This window comes from Chrysemys picta, chromosome 22 (genome assembly GCF_011386835.1).
Source record: "Chrysemys picta bellii isolate R12L10 chromosome 22, ASM1138683v2, whole genome shotgun sequence".
Taxonomy (NCBI): Eukaryota; Metazoa; Chordata; order Testudines; family Emydidae; genus Chrysemys; species Chrysemys picta.
The window spans coordinates 12,611,455-12,633,736 of record NC_088812.1 but is presented as its reverse complement, the minus strand read 5'-3'; the positions used below and the strand labels follow the sequence as shown (position 1 = coordinate 12,633,736).

General features: G+C 57.8%; 1 protein-coding gene across 1 annotated transcript; it reads right to left on the bottom strand.

The window, feature by feature from the left end:
* Positions 1–3,329: 3,329 nt before the first annotated feature.
* Positions 3,330–21,239, bottom strand: RAB5B (RAB5B, member RAS oncogene family). The gene is made up of 6 exons (XM_005311076.4): positions 21,081–21,239; positions 10,114–10,390; positions 8,400–8,551; positions 8,132–8,254; positions 7,464–7,557; positions 3,330–6,502 (listed from the first exon to the last, which is right to left on the bottom strand). The coding sequence occupies exons 2-6, from the start codon at positions 10,274–10,276 to the stop codon at positions 6,387–6,389; spliced, it is 648 nt and encodes a 215-aa protein (XP_005311133.1). The 5' UTR covers positions 10,277–10,390; positions 21,081–21,239; the 3' UTR covers positions 3,330–6,386.
* Positions 21,240–22,282: the final 1,043 nt, after the last annotated feature.

The following is a 22,282-nucleotide window of genomic DNA, read 5'->3' as shown; positions in this document are numbered from 1 at the left end:
CAGCCCCCCCAGAGCACCCTGCCCTCAGTACAACCCTCCATGTAACTCCCCAGCCCCCAAGCACCCCCCCCAGAACAACCCTCCACGTGCCCCCCAGCCCCCAGGCACCCCCCCCCAGTGCAACTCCTCACCCAGCCCCCAGTGCAACCCCCACTGGACCCCCCCGCAATTACCCCACAAGCCCCCCATGCGCCCCGCCTCTCCCACCTGTGACCGCGGCACAGGAACGTCACCGCGCCTCGTAACCCCGCCCCCTGCCCTGAGCCTGCGCCTTTAAGGCAGGGTAAGGGCGGGGCCTCGGCGAGTGACATCAGGGGTGGAGCCGAACCCCGCCCCCTGGAGGGGGCAGCGGCGATTTAAAGGGCCAGAGTCCGCGCTCGGCTGCTGCTGGAGCAGAAGGGGAGGCAGGGGCGGGGCGGGGCCCGACGGGGGGCGGGGCCTGCACCAGGAGCACCACGTGCCTCCTGGTTCCCACGCAAGAGGCGAGGGCGGGGTAGCATCCCCGGCTCCCGGGGCGACATGGCTGCAGGGGGGAGGGATTTGGGGGTGCAGGGGGGGCTCGTCAGGGCACCTGCAAACTCACCGGAGACCCCTCCCCCTCCCCCAGCTCATAGGGTGATCAGGGCAGAATCCAGACCGCCGGTGCAGTGATTTACGGGGCCAGGCCTGACCCGGCCATGCTGGGAACAGGGCGCAGCTCTGGTTCCCAGCCTGGGCTGGGGCAGTACTGCCAAGGCCATGGGTCCCCTCCCCGGGCAGCAGCACGGGGCTCACGGCGACACTAGGGAGCGGAGGCCAAAGCCGGGGTGGGTACCATCACTGCCATTAACATACAGCCTCATCCCACCCCCGCCCTTAGCCCCGGGGCTGCTCAGTGCTGGGAATGTAAGGCAGGAGTTTGCCCTGGGACACCCACTGCTCCAACAGCATCACGGTACTTACAGCCCCCTGCCCCTGCCCGGGGGGCGTTCGGTCATAGGCAGAGAGCTTGGAGAAGGGCTATATACCAGCCCTGGCCGCTAGGTGTCAGACCAAGGGAGGGACGGAGGGCTCCATCCTAGAGCTGTTCTGCACGTCCCAGCAGGGTACGTTAGAGCAGCCCTGAGACTGCTCTAACTTCCACGGGGAACCAGCCCAGTCCCCGTACAGCCCCAGCCCACCGGGGAAGGAGGCGAGTGGTGCTAGTTATTGCCAGTTGTAGGACACATTTTGCTGTGTAGACGCAACCCCTGGAAACCAGACAGACCCAGCGCGGACGCGAAACAGGAGCAAACTCTGGCAAGTGCTTCCGGCAGCTGGCTTTGAACCCGTGACCTCTGGGTGCAAGACTCCACCAGCCACCTCTCCCGGGGCCATACCCCTGCCAGCGCCGTTCACACCCAGGAACCGCCCCAGCAGCTGGCAAGGGGCAGCAATTCCCCCTCTCAGCCCCAAGCATGTGGGGAGCAGCTACCCACAACCAGCCCCCCCCAGCCCCTGGCCCACACAACCAGGCAGCTCAGCACCCCCCCACCTGCCCGAGGAAAGTCTTCATGCAGGGGAGGTGGGGGGAGTGGGTAGCTGCATAGGGACAGTAGCCGGCCATTAAGCAGAACTAGCCTTCGGGGGCTCCCTTGCCCTGTCTAGGATCAGCGGCATCAGGCCTCAGCCAGCACCCGCTGCCTGAGAGAACCTCTCTCAGGCCGGCCCGGTGCTGTGAGAGCTGGGAAGGAGCAGATTCTATTTCCCACCTCCCCCCTGGTCTCGGCCCCTTCTCAAGGGGCAGCCCAAGGCCCACGCTAGTTACCACGCTGGTGAGCGGGCGCAAAGCCATCACACCTCCCTCTCCCCCCTCCCCATGCTGGGCCCACAAAACCTTGGCTGGGAACCAGCTAATTACAGTCCCGTTCGCTTCCTTTTCTACGGCCCAGCCCCTCCCTGCTGGCATCAGCCCGTGAGAACCAGCCAGGCAGAGGAGCTCTGCTGGCACCGGCTGCCCTCGGGTAGGCACAGCCCAGGGGCTTGCCCCCCCCCATGCATCTCAGCCCCCGCCCTGGGATGAGCTCTTCAGCCCAGTGCCAAGGCGGCCAGGCAGGTACCAATCACGCCCCGTAGGAACTGGGCTGAACCAGCCTCAGGCCCGTGGACACACAGGCCTCACCCCAGCCGCAGAGAAGTCACAAGCTCCCTCACCTTCCCCCACGACCCAAGCTGACCCCTCCTGGCACTTGTTGATTTAACTCGGCGCCTGTGGGCGGTGACATCAGCCCAGCTCTTATCAGGCGGGGGCAGAGGGGCAGCCACCTGCTCCATTTATCAACCGGGACCAGCTGTGCCGGGCATTCACCCTCCAGGCTCCCGGTGGCCCCCCCGGGAAGGGGAGTTAGGAACAGACGGCTAGAGCCTAGGAAAGAGGCTGCTCGACCACCTCCAGCCTGAAGCAGCTGGTGCCCCTCAGACAGCCCCAGCCCCCTCCCATCTCTCAGGCCCCGAGAAGCACGTCGGCAGCCCGGCCTGGCTGCAGGCTAGAGCCAGGTTCCTGCCAGTCACACCCCCACCCCCTCCGTGGGAGCATCAGGTGGCCTGACAAACCCCTGGTCTATCACCCCGCAGAGGGCGTAACACCTGTGCTCGCTGGGCATGGGAGGAGCTCGCTCGCCCCAGCCCAGGAATCCCCATCAAAGCAAGTGCAGGGGGGTGCTGCGGAGCTGGGCTCAGACTGGCCTGTTTGGGAGCAGGGGGGGCATGTGATGCTCACCCCCATCCAACGGGCACCTTGACAAATCCAGTGACCGTCCCCAAGCCGGTGCCAGGCCAGGCCCCGCCAGCCAGGAGCTTCAGCTTACAGGCTGCTCAACTGCACCCTCTGCTGCCCAGCCAGGCAAAGGACAAGCCTAACCCCCACCTCCTGACTTGTGCTCCAGGCACCCCCATCCTGACAGGACAGGGGGTGGGCGAGAGGAGCTCTGCCACAGCCATGGGGTATCCTCACCGCCCCAGGATCAGAGCCAGGCCCACAGGCAGGGGAACTACCCCGGGGACCCAGGCTCATTCCCGTTTGCCACGAGCACAGACCCTGCGCGTGCGATGGGGAGGCCCAGGCACGTTCAAATCTCAGCTGTTCCCCGCACTTCTGGCCCTGGGGTACGTGGACAGGGGCTGCGAGGCAGCAGATTTTCACAAGGCTACAGCCCGGCTGGCTTAGGATTTAGAAACAATCCTTTTGTGCCCCTGCTCTGACCCCACCCAGAGAACACGAGCCCGAGGCGGGGGTGAGAGCGGGTTCTCGCCCTGACAGAGAAGCCAACCCTCCCTCTTCACCCCCCCACACCAGCTAGCTTCAGCCACAATAAAACAGCAGGTTCATTTAATACACGGATGTTTTTGTTTTTTACTTACATTAAATACATTGGTAAATCAGCAGCGGAATTCTGTTACCATGATTGTTATTTTAAATGCGATGGAGGAGCTTCCTCAAAAAGCAAAAAAAACTGATCAGAAAAAAAAGGCAAGCGGGCTGGGGGCGAGGGAGGGCTTTCAAAAGCTGCAGTGTCCCCATTTGGGCCAGGGAGTTAGCCAGAAAACCACCACCACTCCCGGAAGAGGTGCGTGGGCTCGGGGCGTTCCAGCGTTGCCAGCAGCCGGGGGGTGGATGCTCGTGGTTGTCGTACAGGTAAGTAGAGTCTTTCCACCGAGCAGAAAAAGAGTCTTTCCAGCAAGGACAGAGGCCCCCCCCCCCGGAACGTTACAAGTGCAGCCTGAAATCTCCAACAACGCCCTTGTGTTAGTGGCGGGGGGAAGTTACGTGTCACGTCACTGCAGGGATCAGAGGAGAAAAGGACCGAATACCCACGAGGCCATGTCACCCTTCAGCCCTCCCCAAAGATCTCCTGGCCCTGAGGCCGCCCCCCCATACACAGCCAACTCAGCGAGGGGTGCTGGGAAAAGCGACCGGCCCAATCAATTTCCCACCCCTCCCAGGCTGGCCTGGTGCCTCCCCCGCCTAGTAGTTTCTCTACTTCAACTCTGACCTCGACAATACGAGACGAGGACAGGGGCCTGCTTCCTGGAAGATGCTGGGGCTCCAGTTTGGCTAGTGCTGGCGGAGGGCATCACATCTCCCCCTTGGAGAGACCCCACTTCAAAGCTCCCCCCACTAAACACACAGGGCAGTAGCCTCAGCTCTGCAAGGCAGGAGCTCCCTCGCAGGCTCTCCCCGGGGCAGCGTTTAAAAATACGACTGACCGCCCCAGAGGCGGTTTATCCAGAGACCAGGTGCAGGGGGACGTGCAAGATTCCCTTTGCCCCTGCTCACAAGAGGCAAAGTTCAGCCTGTGGCCCTGGCAGCCTCCGCGGCACCTCAGAAAAGCCGGCAGCTAGCGCCAGCAGCAATGGTGCATCGAGGATCCTCGTCAGGTCACAACACATCCAAGGGCGACTCCGGTCAACTCGGACCCAGAGGCTCCATCGTTAACACAGCGACCGGGGTGCTGCTCTGATGCACCGGGGATCAGCTCTTCTGGGACTACACCGGGGGCCCAAGCGCTAGTTACAGCCAAAATAAAACCTGCTGCTGCTTCGCAAGTGAGAGCTTGTATCTCAGAGGGGCCCTCAGCCGTGGAGCGGAGCTTGTGACACGACAGACAGGCTGGGTGCCTGTCTGACCCGCCAACATACCCAGCTGGGGCAGGTGTGGGTCTGCGAAGCGGTGACACCCCCTGCCCCAACCTCAGCGTCCAGAGAGGAGAACCTGCAGGGGGGAACTGACAGGGACCTCAAGATAACCAGTGTTTTCCTTCCATGGGGGGGAGCCGAGCCCTCGCCAGTGTCCCAGAGCGAGTAGGAGACTCCCCTTGCATCATCCGTCCTCCCCCCCCTCACCCACCTTCCAGCCCATGCTAGAAAGACAATGGAGCGGACAGGGGCATGGGGAAGGGGCAGTCCACAGAGAGCCGCCTCGCCCAGGCCCAGGAAGGAAGGCAGGTCCTCTACCTTTGCATGGCCTCCCATTCTCCTTCACCTCCTCTCTAACAGACTCCCAGTCCCATGTCCCACCTGGAGCCCCCTAGGTTTGCTGCTCAGCACGGTTCCCCCCCCCCCCCCATTCTGAAGTGATCCTGGCTAGTCACGTGGACTGCAGGGTAACAGACAAAGTGAGCCCCGTTTCCCGGCCCACAGCAGGGGGCTCTGCAGCTTACTCGACACAGGAGCGGCCTGGAGCCCAGAGGATAAAGCCTTGGGTGGGTTCCTCTTAGCGGGGAGAGCAGCAGAGCTCAGTGTGATGACCCCCCCAGGGGCTAAGGAGCCCTCGAGATAGCTAACACTGAACAGGACCCAAGGCAAGATGAGCTCAACGGGACAGACTGGAGATTAAAGTGCAAACCAGAGAATTTGCGCGGCTGGTGATAGGGGAAGAATAAACCAACAGCTCCGAGAGGCCATGAGATCTCACGGGGCGTATCCCTGCACAATACCGGACGCAGGGGGAACTTTGGGGTTTTACACCCCCCCAAGTCAGTATGAATGATACCATCTGCCACGATGCTGGGTGCATGGGCCTGGCAGTCCCACGAGCAATGGGATTATGGGGGCTGGCTGTTGCTTGCACCGGATATTCACAGCAACGTAGTTCATGATTCTATTCCTGCTACTGAAGTCGGCGTCCATGGTCGCTTCCTAGCGATCAATGCTAGCCAGAATCAGCCACCCTGTTGGGTCACAGGATTCCAACCCCCCCACTTCCCCCCGTTCCCCAGCACTTCCGCTCCCTTGCCGGAAAGGCCACCCAGGACCAAATTAAGGACACTGCAGCTTCCCCCCCCCTCGCCCCCTCAAACATTGAAATAGATGGGGAAAAAAACAAAAAACCCCAGGAGAAAAATTAAAGAGTAAACCCACAAAAGACACCCTCAGAAAACAGTGTTTTCTGTAGGTCCCCGTTCAACTTATTCTTCATAAAATAAGCCTACAAGGATTAAGTTTCCACCTCCTTTGGGCCCCTCCCCCCAGCATTAAATAAAGGGGGGGATGGTAGAAGAGGACAGGTGTTATGGGACCGAGAACACAGATTTACCAAAGCAAAGAGAGGGTGGGGGGGAGGGAGGAATTATCTGGGAGAAGGAGACGGGGAATCAATCAGAATTAGGTAGCTATTTGCACCTATAATACAAAGTGAAGAGTTTGTGTTTTGGAAGTTAAGTCCCCGGTCGATCTGGTTCCACTGGCACTGGCGTGGTGGGAACAGATGTCTGGCGGTGGTTCTGAAGCATTAGAAAGTGCAGTTAGAGGCGCCGGGAGGGGTCGGTGCGCCGGTGTTAGGGGAGGTGAAGTGTGGTGGACGGGGGTGGGAATGGAGGGTCTCTCTTAGCTCGTCGTCTCGCGCCGGCCTCGCTCTCGAACGCCACCCTTCAGTTGCTACAACACTGGCTCTTGTTCTGCTGGGTCTGCTCGTGGAGGTCCACCCCTCGGTTCCGTCCCGCCACGCCACCCGTGCTCTGGGGCTCACTCTTTGGCAGCTTCTTGGCTGGTGGAAAGAGGAGAGAGAGTGAACGAGGCCGGAGAGGAGCAGCTCCCCTCCCTGCCCCCTGAGAGCCCGGCCACCTTCCGCCCAGGCCGGTTCTCAGATGGCCCATTTCTGAGACTCAAATCTGGATTTCAGAACCATCTTGCCGCTGCCCCCACCACCACTCGGCTCTCTGGGGAACCCAGCTCCTGTCCTGCTGCACCCCCCCCGGCCCCGGAGAGCTAGCCAGCACCAGGAGAGCTGGCTGGAGTCGCTCCCGTGCCAGTCCTGCTGCACAACCGATCCTTACTGGCGCCATCCAGGCCAGAAGGAGCCAGCCGAGCTCCCAGGGCCTTCCCGTGGATACGTCCCAGGCGACGCAGATTCGGCGCAAGCAGCAGCTCCCAGGCCTTTTGTTTGCACACATGGATTTGAAGGCACGAAAGCCCGAGGTGCTAAGAAAAGCAGAAACGAGGCTGCCCTGGAGCTGCGAGAAGGAGCCAAGGTTTCAACCGGCTCCATGACCAAGCAGGGACGTGGAAGGTCTCCAAGGGCACAAAGACCCAGCAGCCTAATCTGTAACCGCAAAGAATAGCCTGTCACAGGTCCCCTCCGAGCCTTCCAACGCTAACGCTGCTTCAACACGGAGCGCCACGTGAGCCCAGCCCCAGAGCCGATGGCAGATCACTGCTTGCTTCTCTACTGAACATGCTGCAGTCCAGCTGCTCCCCCCGAGAAACGCCTTCAGTTACCAGGTTAACGTCCACAGCCCTGTGGTACTGGAGCAGGGCAGGAAGGGGGGCTCCATCCCTCCCCACGGACTGCATGAATCAGTGTCTCTACAGAGGCGGGGGGGGGGGGGAAGAGGGGGGACGACTGCCTCCCGCAGCCACCTGGTGCGGAGCTCCCAAGACAGGAGCCTGGTGGATCTGCAGCCCGCCAGGGCACTTTCTGCCTATCTCCTGCCGCACCCACACCTTACCTATCGCCAGGAAGAGATCGTTAACATTCATCGCAGTCTTGGCCGATGTCTCCATGAACAATAGGCTGTTGTCATCTGCATAGGCTTGTGCCTCCTGTAACAGAGATGCAAGTTCCACTGTTCAGGGGGGTTCCCGCCTGGACGGGGTGGGAAGGCTGAGTGGCGGCCAGACCCACCAACGAGACCCTTTTACAGGCAGACAGTCCCGCCTCTACACAAGAGGCCGAGGTCCTGTGCTATGCGGCTCCAGAGACGGACCCTTAACCCCGACTGGGCTGGAGGCAGGAAGCAGCAAACTCCGCTCTTTGAGAGGCCGCTCAGCGCTTTGCAGGGGCTCGGCCGTGCTAACAGGCCTGGCTAGCCGCCTGACGGACGCAGCGATCCACCTCGAAGGGTGGGTGGAGGACGCCCCTGTGCCACTCCGAGGGGCTGCCAACGCTCCTGGGCGGGTTAGATTCCAGGGGGCTGCTCCCCCTTCCCAGCGCAGCCCCCACACTGGGATTCTGGGAGAACCTGACAGAGCGTGTGTTCAGCGGACCCACGAGCTGCTTGCTGGCTGACCCCAGCCAGAGCCGAGCCTCCTGTGCTGCTGCAGCTAGGTGCCAAGGCCAGGGGCAGAATTCAGGTGGTCACAGGGGGCTGGGACACCACACACCCCAGCTACTCACTTCGTATTCTACCATGCGCTTGTTGGCGAGGTCGGCCTTGTTGCCCGCTAGGGCTATGACAATGCTGGGGCTGGCTTGCCGCTGCAGCTCTTTCACCCATGTCTTTGCTCGGGCAAACGTTTCCTGGAAGGGAAAGGCGAGAGAGGACAGCATAGTCAGTGGGCGGCGAGCGGCCAAGCTAGAAACAGAACCTGGCCTTACCCCGAGACCATCCTTCCCCCCCATTCCCCCCGGCACCAGGACAGCTACAGGAGAACTCCCAATGTACCTGGTTGGTGATGTCATAGACCACAATGGCAGCTTGTGCCCCCCGGTAATACATGGGGGCCAGACTGTGATATCGCTCCTGGCCAGCCGTGTCCCAGATCTCAAACTTGACTGTTGTGTCATCCAGGCAGACGGACTGTGTGAGAAACGCCGCTGTGGAGAGGAAGGGAGTCAGTGGCACAGTAGCACTCAGCCCCTGCCCTGGAGAACTGTCAATCTAAGTAGATGGACAGGCAAAGCCCAGGAAGGGAAGTGACTGCCCAAGGGCGCGCAGCAGGTTGTGGGCAAAGCCAGGTCTCCTGACTCCGGATCTAGGACCTTGGAGCGTGCTGCCTCTCTAGGCATTGTTCACACAGGAGCAGGTTAATCATTTCAAGTTTGGACATTAACATTCACCCGCTATTGCTGAAACCCTGCTGCTGTGCGCCAGCTGCATGCTTATCCAGAGATCAGAGAGACGGCTCACATGGCGTCTGCAAACAAGAGCCAGTCCTGGGTTCTGGAAGGAGCTGGAGGCTTGTGGCTGCGTCTCCTGACCTGCCAGACGGGGTGGATACAGCCACGTCCAAACAGGACCAGTGTTTGTGCCCAGGCAGGTTGGCACATCCCGATGCGGTCGTGTGGGATCCAACACGAGTCAGCATGGGATACTGCGACCTACGTTTTCAAGAGGGACTAGCAATCATGTTAAAGGGGGCTTGGTTTCCAGAGGAGCACAGCACCCTTTGGTGTAAGTTGGGAGCCCTAGCTCCTTTCAAAGACACAAGCCTTCAAGAGCCTGGTTCCATTCCCTGCAGCTTTTGGGGCATGCGGCCCCCCTCGATAAAAAGGCTTTGCACGTGACTTTCAAACCTAACTGACCCGTAAGTCCCCCGGCAAAGGGAGGGAAACGGATACAATGGGGTGGGGTTTGCCCACAGCAGAACCCAGGAGCCTTGGCTCCCAGTTCCATGCACTAACGGATGTCTATGGATCTGTATGGCCACATGAACGCGCTATCGGTCCCCCCGAGCTAGGGAAAGACAGGCGGAGAGAAGGCAAAACACATTAAAAAGGTTCTACATGAGTCAAGACTGAGCAACCCAGGTGTCAAACCACTGCTGGGCGCTGAAGGAGTCAGGAACATGTCTCCTGGGGGATTCACCCCGTGATCACTCAGCGCTTCCTCAGCCCTCCACTACTGCAAGTCTCCAAGCTCTCCATGAAAGATGGTCCCCACTTTACAGAGGGGGCAGTGACACGTGCACGCAGGCACACAAACAGAGCTCAGGTCTCTGCTCCTGCTTCAGTGCTCTAGCCATTGGACAACCCTGCCTCACTGCCCATTATACAGACATGCCACCTATTAATCCAAGATGCATCATGCGATCTTGCCTCAGCCGCGATCTGAGAATTGGCTGTACCATCTTCACATGCACTATGGGATTCTTTCAGGCAGCTGTGACTTGCTGACGCTCATCCTTCTACATACAGCGAGGCTGCAGGTAACTCTGGAAGGAGCATGGATTCATTACGCCAACTAGCACTGAGCCTCAGGCCTGCTACTCACTTGGGCCCCTCTGAAGGCGCTACAGGCCTTGGGCGGCTCCCAGTGACAAGACAGGGTCTGAAGTGGCCAGCCGAGGGCAGCTGGGCCCTCATCAGGTGGGGAGCGAGGGAGCCAGTCTGCGTCTACCCCCCAGGCACACTCCCCCACGCTCTCGCACAGCACTTACCCCCAATGGTGCTCTCCTGGTATTCGTGGAACTGACCCTTCACGAAGCGCAGCACCAGACTGGACTTCCCCACCGCGGACTCGCCCAGCAGCACGAGCTTAAACTGACAGATTTTACTAGCTTGGGACTGACCATTCGGCCTGGCAGCTCCTCTGCTGGTCATGGCCTGGATTCCGGTCACACCCTGCGCCCCAGCAGATCCGAGACCCTTCACGCCACTGACCAGCTCTTGGCTTGGTTCGGAGCCAAGGAACGGTATCCTAGGGGCTCAACTCTCCTGAAACACAAAGGGGAGGAGAATCAGCAAACGGCAGAGATCCCACACTCCCGAGCTGGAAGGGCTCCTCAGGTTTTGGTCTCCGACGTTAACTCGGTTGGACTGAGCTGCCTTCCGCTCCAATCATACAGAAGCCGAGTGCAGCAGGAAAGCACCTATTACCCTACTAAGCCCCAAACAGCCCCACGAGAGGGACTGATCCCCAATGTACAGCTCAGTAATACCGCACACAAGGGCGAGCGAGGAATAGAACCCGGGAGTCCGACTCGCCTGCTGCACCTCCTGGGCCACGCTCCCTTTCCTGCCAAGAGCGCCGATCTCCCCTACATGAAGGTAGAGAGCCCCGCGCCCCGGAGCCTCGCTGGTGGCTGAGCGTTAGGAAGCAGCACGCTGACAAGCAGAAACCGGGCCAAGCAGGGAAAGGAAAAGCCGGAGCCTGACAGCTGAGTGAGTGAGTCAGCAGTCCTAGCAGATGTCTCACTTGCATTCCTGGAGATGTAGCAAACAGCTCCCGGCTAGGACCGTGCACTGCACCATGTGGTACCAAGGGCCAGGGTTGAGGGGCAGCGCCCCTGACCTGTTCTGGGACGGGGCAGGGGGAGTCAAGAGCTCTCCGTTACGCAGCAACGAGCTCAGGCCCCAGTTGCAGCCTGCATGCATCTGTTCTGTTTACTGCCAGTGGCCTGAAATTCCACATCATCCTGTCTCCCCTCCCTCCCCCGGCTCTCTGGGGGCAGGACGGAGGGACTGAACTATTCCATCACTGCCCTTCTGAAGGGAAATTCTTAAATGAGGGACAGTTTGGTCAATTTTTGTTTATGTATTTGGAGATCCCCATTCCCCTGAGCAGTACAGGCACACCGCCTCCCCACAAGGGCCATCGGCAGACCCATTCCCTGCCCAGTAACCCCCACCCCTTTTAAGGCCTCCCCTGTGAGAAAGCTCTGGCACAGGTCTGCAGCAGAGTGAAACTGACGCAACGCTGGTCAGTTTCACATGGCCACTCCCCATGGCCAAAAGTTGTTCTCCCCCAAGCCAGGCAATGGGTGCAAAGAACCATACTGCTGTGAGTTCTCAGGAGGAAACTGTGGGGAGACAGACGGTTCGCTACACCCAGAGCTGGGCCGGTTTAACTTAAACCAGTCTAACCCCACTTAATTAGACCAGCACCAGAGGCTGTGGGAACAACTTACTGCAGTTTAAGTGAAGTCAACTAGGAACAGGTTTAAACCAGCCCTAAAGAAACCACTGAAACCTGAAGCATCCAAAGGTTTGCACTAGTTTAGCAAAAGTGGAACATGTAGAGTCAATACTAGAGATCCTATTTCAAGTGGTGGCCAGTGGTGGGCGGAGGGGGTTAACCAGGTAGGGACAGAACCAGATTTTCATTGAAATAGGACACTAGCTGCATCACAGAGGCGTGAACTGCAGACACTTGGCTACACACAAACTGGAACCAAAACAACGCCTCCGGTCTGCCAGCGGCTGTGAGTTGAGGTCCTTAAGGTCTCTCAGGACTTCAGCTCAATCCTTTGTTCAATGCACTAGGAGACTGGGAGAAAGGATTCCTTCGACCGGATGTGAAATGCATTTTAAGACCTCAAAACACATGCATGCTAGCGATGCCTCTTTACTAGAGCCCCCTTAGAAAACAAGGTCTGCCGAACTGTGTTAATTCAAACAACTCTACATCTGCTTTGGGATGTTAGTAACTGCAAAAAAAGATATCGGGAGCAATGGAAGAAAAGGGCATTAAACTTCAGAGTGTTCATTTCACCATGTAACAGATTTAAGTGTTGCACATCTTAGCCCTTTATTCCAGTGGATTCGTACCCCTAGCGATGAGTCAGGGAAAGTTTAGCAAAACGTGTGGTGGTTGGTTTGCCTACCAACTCTCCGGAGCCCATTTCTGGATTCCATGGCCAGCACCGGTGACCCTGGAGCCAAGGGCAGCCGGGTTTCTCAAATGCAGGCAACTGGGCCAGGATTTTTCAAGAAGAGTCCTGACTGTGGCTATCAAATCTGAGACACCTTCAAGAGACCTGACTCAGAGGCTGTGCGCTCAGGTCCCTTTGAGACCTCTCAAATCAGACACCCCAAAATCACCAGCCATTTCTCAGTCTCTCAGGCCTTTCCTTCCGTGTTCACACCCTAAAGGAAGCACTTCCAGGCCTTGAGGGGAGAGAGCAGCTCCAAGTCTGGTGTGTTATAGGGAAGATCTGTTTGCATTAACAGGGCCAAGTATTCAAGAAAACAAGGGTCACCTGAAGACTCTCCAGCGAGCAGCCAGGAAAAGCCTGGTCATTTCCCGTTCCCCAGCTGCTTTGAGACAAGCAGACTAAAGGCCAAAATCTGGCAGGAAACGCTAAATGTAACCACTGTGATTTGTACAACTCCAACGCTGGGCAGCCCGATACTTCCCAGCCCCAGGGAGGAGGGACAGTCGCCATTTTAGTCTTCTAAAGCAAGAATCCAGGAACAATCCGGTAGCAACCCGAGTACGGCATGTTCAGCTTTCCTGGCGCTGAGCTGGCTAAAGACAGGGAAATGCTTCCTTCCGCTTTCCGAGGCCCTTGTTTTGTTAGATATGTAAGAGGCATGATTAAGCAATGACCTCGTCAGCATCCTAGGAGAGCCCTGCGTGATTCTGGAGAAGCAGCCAGCACAAGCCAGCGTGCTCTGATTCTTAGCAGCCACTCTCTGCTTTGCTTGTCCAGGAAAAACGCAGCCGGGTTAGAGCTTCAAATTAGGCCAGACCCAGATGGGGAGAGTTCGATACGGAGGGAGCAACATGAGGGTTTAGTAACTACAATTAGGGCCAGCTTTGAAAGTCCTCAGCGCCTCCCATTGGGAGCCGATCTCTTTTGGAAGTCCGGCCCTTGGGGTCAGAAGACTATTGGGCTTCTCCAACTGAAGACATTCCCAGGGCTTGTCCCGAAGAGTGAATTGCTGGTCACCCCACCCCCTAGCTGAACCTGCCAATCACAGGTTAGTTACAGCCCTTTGTATGCCGGCTTAAGCAAGTCACAAGAGGCTAAACACGAAGGACACTTCAGAGCAGCAGCCTCATTGCAAAGCCAGCCACCACAGACCCTTAAAGGCCATCCGCAAAGGGTGGTTTGTTTGGGTTTTTTAAATGGCTTCGCCTTTGAAGGCTTCCGCAGAACCTTGTCTGGCCTTCCCTCCATGCTGGAGGTCCGAGCTCCCGCAAAACACAAAGGTGTTGTCTCTCCTGATTCTTCCACAGCATAAGGATGCGGACACAAGCCAAGTTACCCACCTCCTCACTGCAGCTCAGGTCACCTAAGTGCCTAGTACCAGAGAAAATTGTCTTCTTCCAACAATTCTCTGCACTCAGACAGGGCCTTCCAAAACCGAGGATCTCCGAGCACTTTACAAACCGAGCTGAATTAAGCCTCCCCGTGCCCCGGGAGTAGCACCCCCATTTCAGAGAGGAGGACGGGAAAGCACAGACATGAAGTCGCTTGCAAGTCTGGCAGAGACGTGTGTCAGGCATAAGAACGTTCGACCTGCACGCTATTTCGCACGATAGCTCCCGAGAGTTTCTTCTGTTACGTGGGTTTCCCACTTCAACAAGGCCAAGCTTCTTCAGAGTGTGTGAAAGTGAGGTGTGTACACATGTGCGTAAACACATCACAAGAATAGACAACCCGACACAGCTCATGGAGGTACCCAGAAAAGTTAGAAATCCTGTTGTACTGTTGGTGTCCAGAGACCAGGGACTGGCATGAGATGGGAAGCTGAATACAAGTGCTAAAGCCGCTCTAAAGGGGTCTCCTCTGCATCGTGCCGAACAATGAGGTGCTGTTCTTGGATGGTCCCTAGCCACCGCTGTCACACACATCAATACAATCCCAGGAAAGCTCCAGGAACTCCCCCCCGTGCAATCAGAGTAGTTGATCCGTCCATCCACTCATATTCACTAAATACAGAGCTCCATCGCAACAGGAGCTTCCACCAATAGCAAGAATGAATTTAACTCAAAGAAATTCAATCAGAAAAGCCCTCCTCTGAAGCAAGGGGGCTCCTACAGATCAGGGGCTGTACCCCCCACCCGCCCCAACATGCTATAAAAACTCCATGGCCCAGCTGTGCCACCACAACTGGTTTTCTGCATACAAAAGCCAGGGCCGGTGTTAGGGGGTAGCAAGGAGTACAATTGTCTGGGACCCCCCCCACCACAAGGGGCCCTGCAAAGCGAAGTTGCTCAGGCTTCGGCTTCCACCCCAGCCCTGGCGGTGGGGCTCAGGACTCCGGGCTGCAGTCCCACGTGCCGGGACTTTGGCTTTCTGGCCTGGACCCTAGTGAGTCTAATGCCAGCCATGCTTGGCAGACCCCCTGAAACCTGCTCCTGGTGAGAACCACTGCTCTAGATTAGAGAGACACCTTTCTTTAAAAGGCTACTGCCCACATTCAGCACTCTTTCACTGACTACCTGCAACACTAATATCAAACATCTGTCGCAACCACAATTACTGTCCAGAAAGTTCCTTACGCAGCAAAGGAAAACGTTTTCAGTACACAACTCACAGCTGCCTCGGAAATGGACAACCCCCCCAGAGTGGCAGTGACTTACACATCACAACCCTTAGCTTGCCCAAGTTACAGTCAAGGTGTTCTAGCACAGGCAGTGCAGCTTCAGTCAGACTGTGCGCCGACATGAGAGATTCGGGAGTCAGTGTGGCTGACCATTGGGTTACCCCGAGAAGCGGAGCAGGGCTCAACAGCCGGCTCTGATGCACTGAGCAAGTTCAACTTCTTTTGGACAGTCCAGGGTGAAAGACTTGGGAAAGATCCGCACAGCCCAGCCCTTACAGGTTCCTTGCCCCCCACGACCGGCACTGAAAGGAGGAATACGTGGCGTAGGGAGCTAGCTAGATATCCACCCCTGGCTCAGACCATCCCCCGTTTCCCTGCACTGCCTTCCGCGGGGTCACGGCAGGGATGAACGCGATCCATTACAACTCAGGCATTAAGAGCTTCAATTGCAGAACTTGGCTTCAGGGAAGGGCCTGCTCAGGAGATACCCCCAGGAGTTGGAGTTGCGACAGCCTGTCTGGGTTAACTGCTTTCCTGTTGCCAATGTTACTTTTCCTATGTCTTAATCACATACGACATAAGCCACTGCCATCAAACCGCATGCCTGGGTGAAACCTGCCGTCAGCCCTCTTTCCCCCACCCTGCTTTATTACCTAGCCGCACAGCCAAGAGGATGCCCTTGGAGAACCGGATCCTACCCTGACCACCCCATATTTGAAAGCCTGAAACCCGGGAATTACAGACCCGGCCCCTGGTGCAAACCCAAGTCGTGCGGAACCCCATTCCCTTCAGCGGGGGCTCTGCCGGATCCGGGCCCTAACAGGAACGACCCGCTGAGAGCATATTCCGAGGGAGCCGCTGCTCTGGACTCTCGGAGATGTTAGGGAAGAGCCCGTGATGCACCGTCAGATACAGGATAACAGGAGCAGAGCCCGACACAGCTCCCAGCGAGCCTGTTCCGTTGATCAATAAGCTCGCAATGGAGCCGCCACTTTACCCCAACCAGGTATGAGACTTCTCAGACCCGCTGTTCAGACAAGCGCCGTTTGCCTACACGGCCTGTCTAGTCTTCAAAGCGCTTTACACACTCGTTCTCCTCAGCCTCCAAGGAAAGAGACACATATCCTCCCCTCCAGTTTACTGCTGAGAACTAAGCCCAAGAGCCGGTTGATGGAGGGTCTTGTCTACATGGGGGTTTGAAGCTAAGAGGCCGGTGTCATAGCTGCCATTAGGATGCTGACATTCCGGCCTCCCGGTTCTTTCCTCAGCTCCTTCCTCAATCTGTATCCCGGACTCTGAACTAAGCTGCAGTCCAGCCACCTCTACCCAGCTGGGTTCCAACTGCAATCACCAAACAAAGCTTTAAGAGTCACGCTGGATAATTAGCACCTCTGTCTCCAGGGTGTTGACTGTGTAAAGTCACCCCACACCACTGATCATTAAATAGGTAATGCTCATTGACTCACAATATTGATATCCGGTGGCTCAAGGGCCGCCGGTCTTCTTTCGACTAGACAGATTAGGAATATCCTGTACAACAACTGCCGTCACCCAGGAATGCCCCGTTGTCCCCAAATTAATGCAACACTCACACAGAACTTGGGCAGCCGCAGCGATGGGACCCAGCCCCTCCTGCTCCAAGACACACGTCCATTTCAGTCGAGGGGGGGAAAAAGGAGACTCCCCCTTAGCAATACAAGGCCTATTTAACACAGATGAGAGGTTTGATTCCATCCAGTGGAAGGCGGCGATACATGGATGGAATTAACCAGCACAACATAGCAAGTCTTAAATCAAAGCTTGTTTTCAGCAGGCATTGGGCACAGGGCCGGCTCCAGGCACCAGTGAAGGAAGCAGGTGCTTGGGGCGGCCAATGGAAAGGGGCGGCACGTCCGGGTCTTCAGCGGTGGGTCCCTCAGTCCCTCTCGGAGCAAAGGACTCGCCGCCGAAGAATTAAGCGACGTGGTAGAGCTGCCGCCGATTGGGGCTCTTCTTTTTTCCCCTCCTTCCCCCGCTTTGCTGCTTGGGGCGGCAAAAAAGCTGGAGCCAGCCCTGATTGGGTGATGTAGTGCTCTGGCGAAGGATCAACTAGAGTTTTGCCAGGCTTAATCAAACGTCTCAGTCAGGGCAAGCACTAGCTCTGCAGACACCAGTCGAGCGTTTGGCTGGAGAGGTGTCAGGGCATTGCTGGAAGACTAAGGGACACCCAGTTTATTAAGCGCCCCACAACAAAGCTGTCACTTGTCTCTATGGACCTGCCAGGTCACAACCACTTGTTGCACGTGTAAAATAAAACAGGGATTTACTGTCAAACACAGGCTGGCGGAGAGAGGACGGAGCGTGTTGCAGGCAGCGTGGAAAGCTCTTGTGCTGAGCTTAGAGCAAACTTTGGAAATTAGACACACAAGAAGCACCTGGAGGGCAGGGCTCTCTCCAGATAGGCCAGGATATTCCCTGCTACGCTCCCCCACACATCAGAACAGAGGCAATAATGCTCCCACAAGTTGCCTCTATCAAGAGTGTGTATTGATTTAAATACTATTTAAACTACCAGAAGGGGACTTGAGAGTTAGCTCTCCTTGCCACACTGGCCTGGCCACTAACATTGCTAAAGGGCTAACGACGACACAGCCACGTTCCAGGCAAGCATGGGGAGGTGATCAGCAGTCACTCGGCAATATTTAATAGATCCCAACACCCAAAAGAGGATAAACGCCTATTTACAGATGGGCAAGTCACTTTCCCTCTATGTGCCTCCATTTCCCCAGTCACTCAGTGAAGCTGTGGCAACGCTGGCAGTGGCACTCAGGAGTCCAAGCTCCCAGTCCCTTGCTCTAGTTATTAACAATGCAGCATCTCTTCCTTTCCCTCCATAAGAAGTTAGGAAAATTCATAGGGGTGCTAGGCCAGTCATCAAACGTTAATAAGCGGGGGAAGAGGGGCCGCGTTGCACACATGAATCCACTTAGACAACACAGACAATATTTTGGAGATTGAATTGAACCTAGGGGGAAATTCAGGGTAGGGTTTGAGAGTACAACGCAGCTGCGACCCTTAAGGATTCCAGCCCTGGGAGGAGTGAACCCGCTTGACCATTGTGAGAGCAGGAGACCTGCTTCCACCCCTCCATCAGGCTTAGAGGAAGTTGTTCACATTACTGGATTACTGTAAGCAAGGAGAATGAAGATGGTTGGGCCAATGGCAAGGAGCAACGGGAGGCAAGCTTCCCAAGAGCAGGGGAGATCTGCTAAAGGATGGAACAGTCCTCAGGATAAGCCCACACTGCAATTTAAGCCCAGGGTTTGAACTCAGGCTCAAGCCTAACCCCCCTTCTGTCTACACACAAATGGTGCTAACCCAGGGTCCCAGGCTGGGTCAAGCCCGGACCCAGGGTTCAAGCCCTATTGCTTTGCAGTGTAGATGCAGCCTCACTGGACTTGTGCTCGGAGGGGATGTCTACACTGCGATAATAAAACCCACAGCACCGACCGAGTCTCAAAGCCCAGGTCAGCTGGCTCGGGCTCCAGGGCTAAAAACTGCAGTGTAGACATCCAGGCTGGGGCTGGAGCCCATGCTGTGAGACCAACCTCTCACGTCATGGATATTTTCTCACAATGTAGAGGTACGGTGGGAGTCCGCCAGAAGTACTCCACAGTCCCATGGGCTGACTTTCTTTGTCCTCTGGGCAGTCAAGTTTTCCCACACTGCACCACAAACAAAGGGCTAGAGCTGCCACACTTGGGGAGGGTGCTAGGGAAGTCTGGGGTATGGGTGGTTGAACTTGGGCCCGCAACATGAAATGTAGACGCTGGAGCCCCAGCGTCCTACAAGTCCTAACCTGGAGTTAAAAAGGAGTGTAGACGCTCAAACCTTAGGTTAACAATCCCAGGGGCTGTTAACTCGAGGCCTACTAGCCCTGGACTGACATTGCAGTGTAGACAGACCCCCGGAGAGAACTGGTGAAAGCACTGTTATTCCAGGAGACTTAAAACTAACCGGATACAGGAGACAAGACTGTAGGGAGCAATTACACACTAGTATAGTGTGGACTGGATGATCTCCAAGGCCTTCCCAATCTCTGAACTTCCATGATTCACTTCCTCCTTTCCTTAATGGACATGCAGATAATAAAGTATCCGATTCGACACAGCCACATTTAACACGAGCAGACTGCACTGCGGCCATCCCAGAAGGGAAAAGAACTAACCTAAATACCAAGAGCCCTCGAGGCAAGTGCCCTGGAAATAAACATTCCAGCACATATTGCACGTGAACGTGCCCATCACTGTAGCCTCGACTTATGTTTGGAGACAGCCATAGGATTCCAGCTGAGACTAACCCATATTCCCCAGGGGAGTCCGGCAATCAGCCCATGAGACAAACCTGATAACTGATGGAATACCGGGTTATCCCATCTACCCAGCCGCCCCTATTTAGGGGACAGAGTCCCTTTTTGCTCTCGCCAGTAAAAGAAATATTTATCACTTTTCCCCTCTGGAAAGATCTCCTGTTCCAATGCATTTTTAATGGCGTTAAATTGTAAGAAGGAGATTAGAAGCACCTCAGGGCTGTGGGAGTCTATCCATGAATTTCTCATATGCCCGTCTTCGCACTATCCAGGGGCTAATTACAAGGATTAGTGGAACCATCAACAATGCCCAGCCAGAAGCACGTTGGAGGCTGAGTCGACAGACCAGCCCTGGATGTTAATTCTACACTATGTGGTTCCCTTTGCACAGGTCTGCTCACAAGCACGGAAAGGCAACGAGGCAGTGTTTTCCCGCCCCAGGTGTCCCTATTGTGAAGGGCTATAAGCTGCTGGCGTGTTTGGTGGGCTGACCAGGAAGAGGAGGAGGGGGGAGCATCTGTGCTGTATGCCCTCACTATGGAAAAAACACATTAGTGGGCAGGCCTGAGGCCCAAGAATGAACTCAGGCCCCAGCACTGGGGACAGGTGTATTCAGGCCCCAAGCGAAGCGGTGTGTGGGGGAGATGGAAGAGAGTCTCTGTAACCTCACCTAGGCAGACCGAGCACAGCGGGGCTTGCTGGGACCTGGGGGGTGAGGGGTACAGCCCCTTTGCCATCCTACGGGAAGACACACCCTGACCCCCCTGCAAATGGGGCAGCCAGACCAGCTGCCAAGCCCCAGCCATCCTACTACCCTGGGCACCTTGAGGCCTTTGCTCCCCCCAGAGCGAACCAAGTCTCCCCGCTTCCTTCCAGCCTGCCCCCCCCCCCCAGCAGGCCACTCATCCCCTCCCTACCCCCCAAACCTGCCCCCCCAGCAAAGTAACCTGCAACCTGCCCCACCCCCAGCAGGCCACTCATCCCCTCCCTGCCCCCCCGGGCAGTAACCCCCAACCGGCCCCCCCAGCAGGCCACTCATCCCCTCCCTGCCCCCCCCCCGGGCAGTAACCCCCAACCGGCCCCCCCAGCAGGCCACTCATCCCCTCCCTGCCCCCCCCGGGCAGTAACCCCCAACCGGCCCCCCCAGCAGGCCACTCATCCCCTCCCTGCCCCCCCGGGCAGTAACCCCCAACCGCCCCCCCCAGGAGGCCACTCATCCCCTCCCTGCCCCCCCCCCGGGCAGTAACCCCCAACCGCCCCCCCCCAGGAGGCCACTCATCCCCTCCCTGCCCCCCCCCGGGCAGTAACCCCCAACCGGCCCCCCCCAGCAGGCCACTCATCCCCTCCCTGCCCCCCCGGGCAGTAACCCCCAACCGCCCCCCCCAGGAGGCCACTCATCCCCTCCCTGCCCCCCCGGGCAGTAACCCCCAACCGCCCCCCCCAGGAGGCCACTCATCCTCTCCCTACCCCCCAAACCTGCCCCCCCAGCACAGTAACCCCCAACCTGCCCCACCCCCCCAGGAGACCACTCACCCCCTCCCTGCCCCCCAGGGCAGCAACCCCTCACCCCCCCTCACCCCCGGGCTCAGGGGCCCAGCCCCCCTCCCTGCTCCCGCCCCCTCACCCCGCGGGGCAGAGAGACCCCGCCCCCCCCCAAACGGGCCCGGCCGCCAACCCGCCGAGGCCCCTTCCCCCGGCCCCCCCGGCAACTCTGCCCCCGCCCCCCGGGGGCCCTGCCCCCCCCACTCGGCCCCGCCCCCGCCAGCTCCCGCTCTCCGGTACCTGAGGCGGCTCCAGCTCCGTCTCCCCCCGTCTCAGCCCCTAAAGTGTCGAACACACAAACAGCTGCTCTCAACCAAACCTTCCTCTGGTGGGCGGGGTTAAGCGGCGGCGGCGCCAATCGGTGCCGGGCACCTGGCGAGGGGACACGCCCCTGGCAGCCGTCTCGCCCAATTGCCGCTCCGGAAAACGCATCGCCGGCCCACCCAACTCGATTCACCAATAAGAGCTTAGAAATGGCCGGACAGGCGCAAAATTTGGCCAATAACGACTGGAGCAGCTTGGAGCCTATGGACCAATAAAAAGAAAAAACGTCATGGTAGGGGGTGGCTCTTATGTTAACTGACGGATCCTGAGACCAATGAAACAGCAGTTGTTCCGGCGGCTGCAGCAACAACAAATAAGGTGACCTAAATGGGCGGCACCCTCGAGCTCCACTGTCCAATCAGAATCAGGAATGATCTCCCCTCTTTCCAATCACAGAGCAGACAGCCTCCAGCTTTACCAATCTTAGACCAGAAAGCGATGATTGACAGGCATCTCACCCGCCCTATTCTAGCCAAGCAAAGGACGGCCCGCTTCCCCGCTGGCCAATCCGAGACGAGCCGGGGAATGATTGGCAGGGTGCGGGGGAGAAGGCAAGGGTGAAGGCCTCTGGGAATCTGACCTTTGACCTCGGCATGAACCTCTCCCCAATTAGCTTAATTGAGCTAAAAATAGACCATGGTTCCGGGGCTCAGAGACCGGGGGCGGGGCCCAGGGGGGGTATCTAGGGGGTGGAGCCAGGCACCAGGCGCCCAGGGGGCGGGGCCTAGGGATGGGGCGGGGCCTAAGGGCATAGCTGAGATAAGGGAGGGGCCTAGGCAGGTAACCCAGGGAGGGGCCTACAGGTGTACCCCAGAGAAGGGCGGGGTCCAGGCACCAGGAGCCCCGGGGTCTGACACCCCACGGGGCAGGGGCCGAGTCGCCAGCAGCCAGCCTGGGCAGGCCAGGCCGAGGGGGCACGCTGCCCGTGTGGGGCAGGCCCGGCTCAGCTCCCCACTGCGCCAGGTGCTGCGTAAACACCAAAAAGCTGGCCCCTGCCTCCCAGAGCTCACAACCCTTCCGCAAAAATGGCAGCTGCTAGGCCAGAAAGGGTGCAAAAGGAGGGAAGGCCGTGGGTGGGGACCAAGGGGTGGGCCGGGAGCCCGGGGTTGGTATAGCGG

Bases quoted from the DNA above. Each gene is read 5' to 3' on its own strand.
- RAB5B (XM_005311076.4), bottom strand. From the start codon at position 10,276: ATGACCAGCAGAGGAGCTGCCAGGCCGAATGGTCAGTCCCAAGCTAGT. The intron at 7,558-8,131 runs GTGAGTAGCTGG...TCTCTGTTACAG, and splicing joins AGCGCATGGTAGAATACGAA to GAGGCACAAGCCTATGCAGA. The intron at 6,503-7,463 runs GTAAGGTGTGGG...TCTTTCCACCAG, and splicing joins CGATCTCTTCCTGGCGATAG to CCAAGAAGCTGCCAAAGAGT.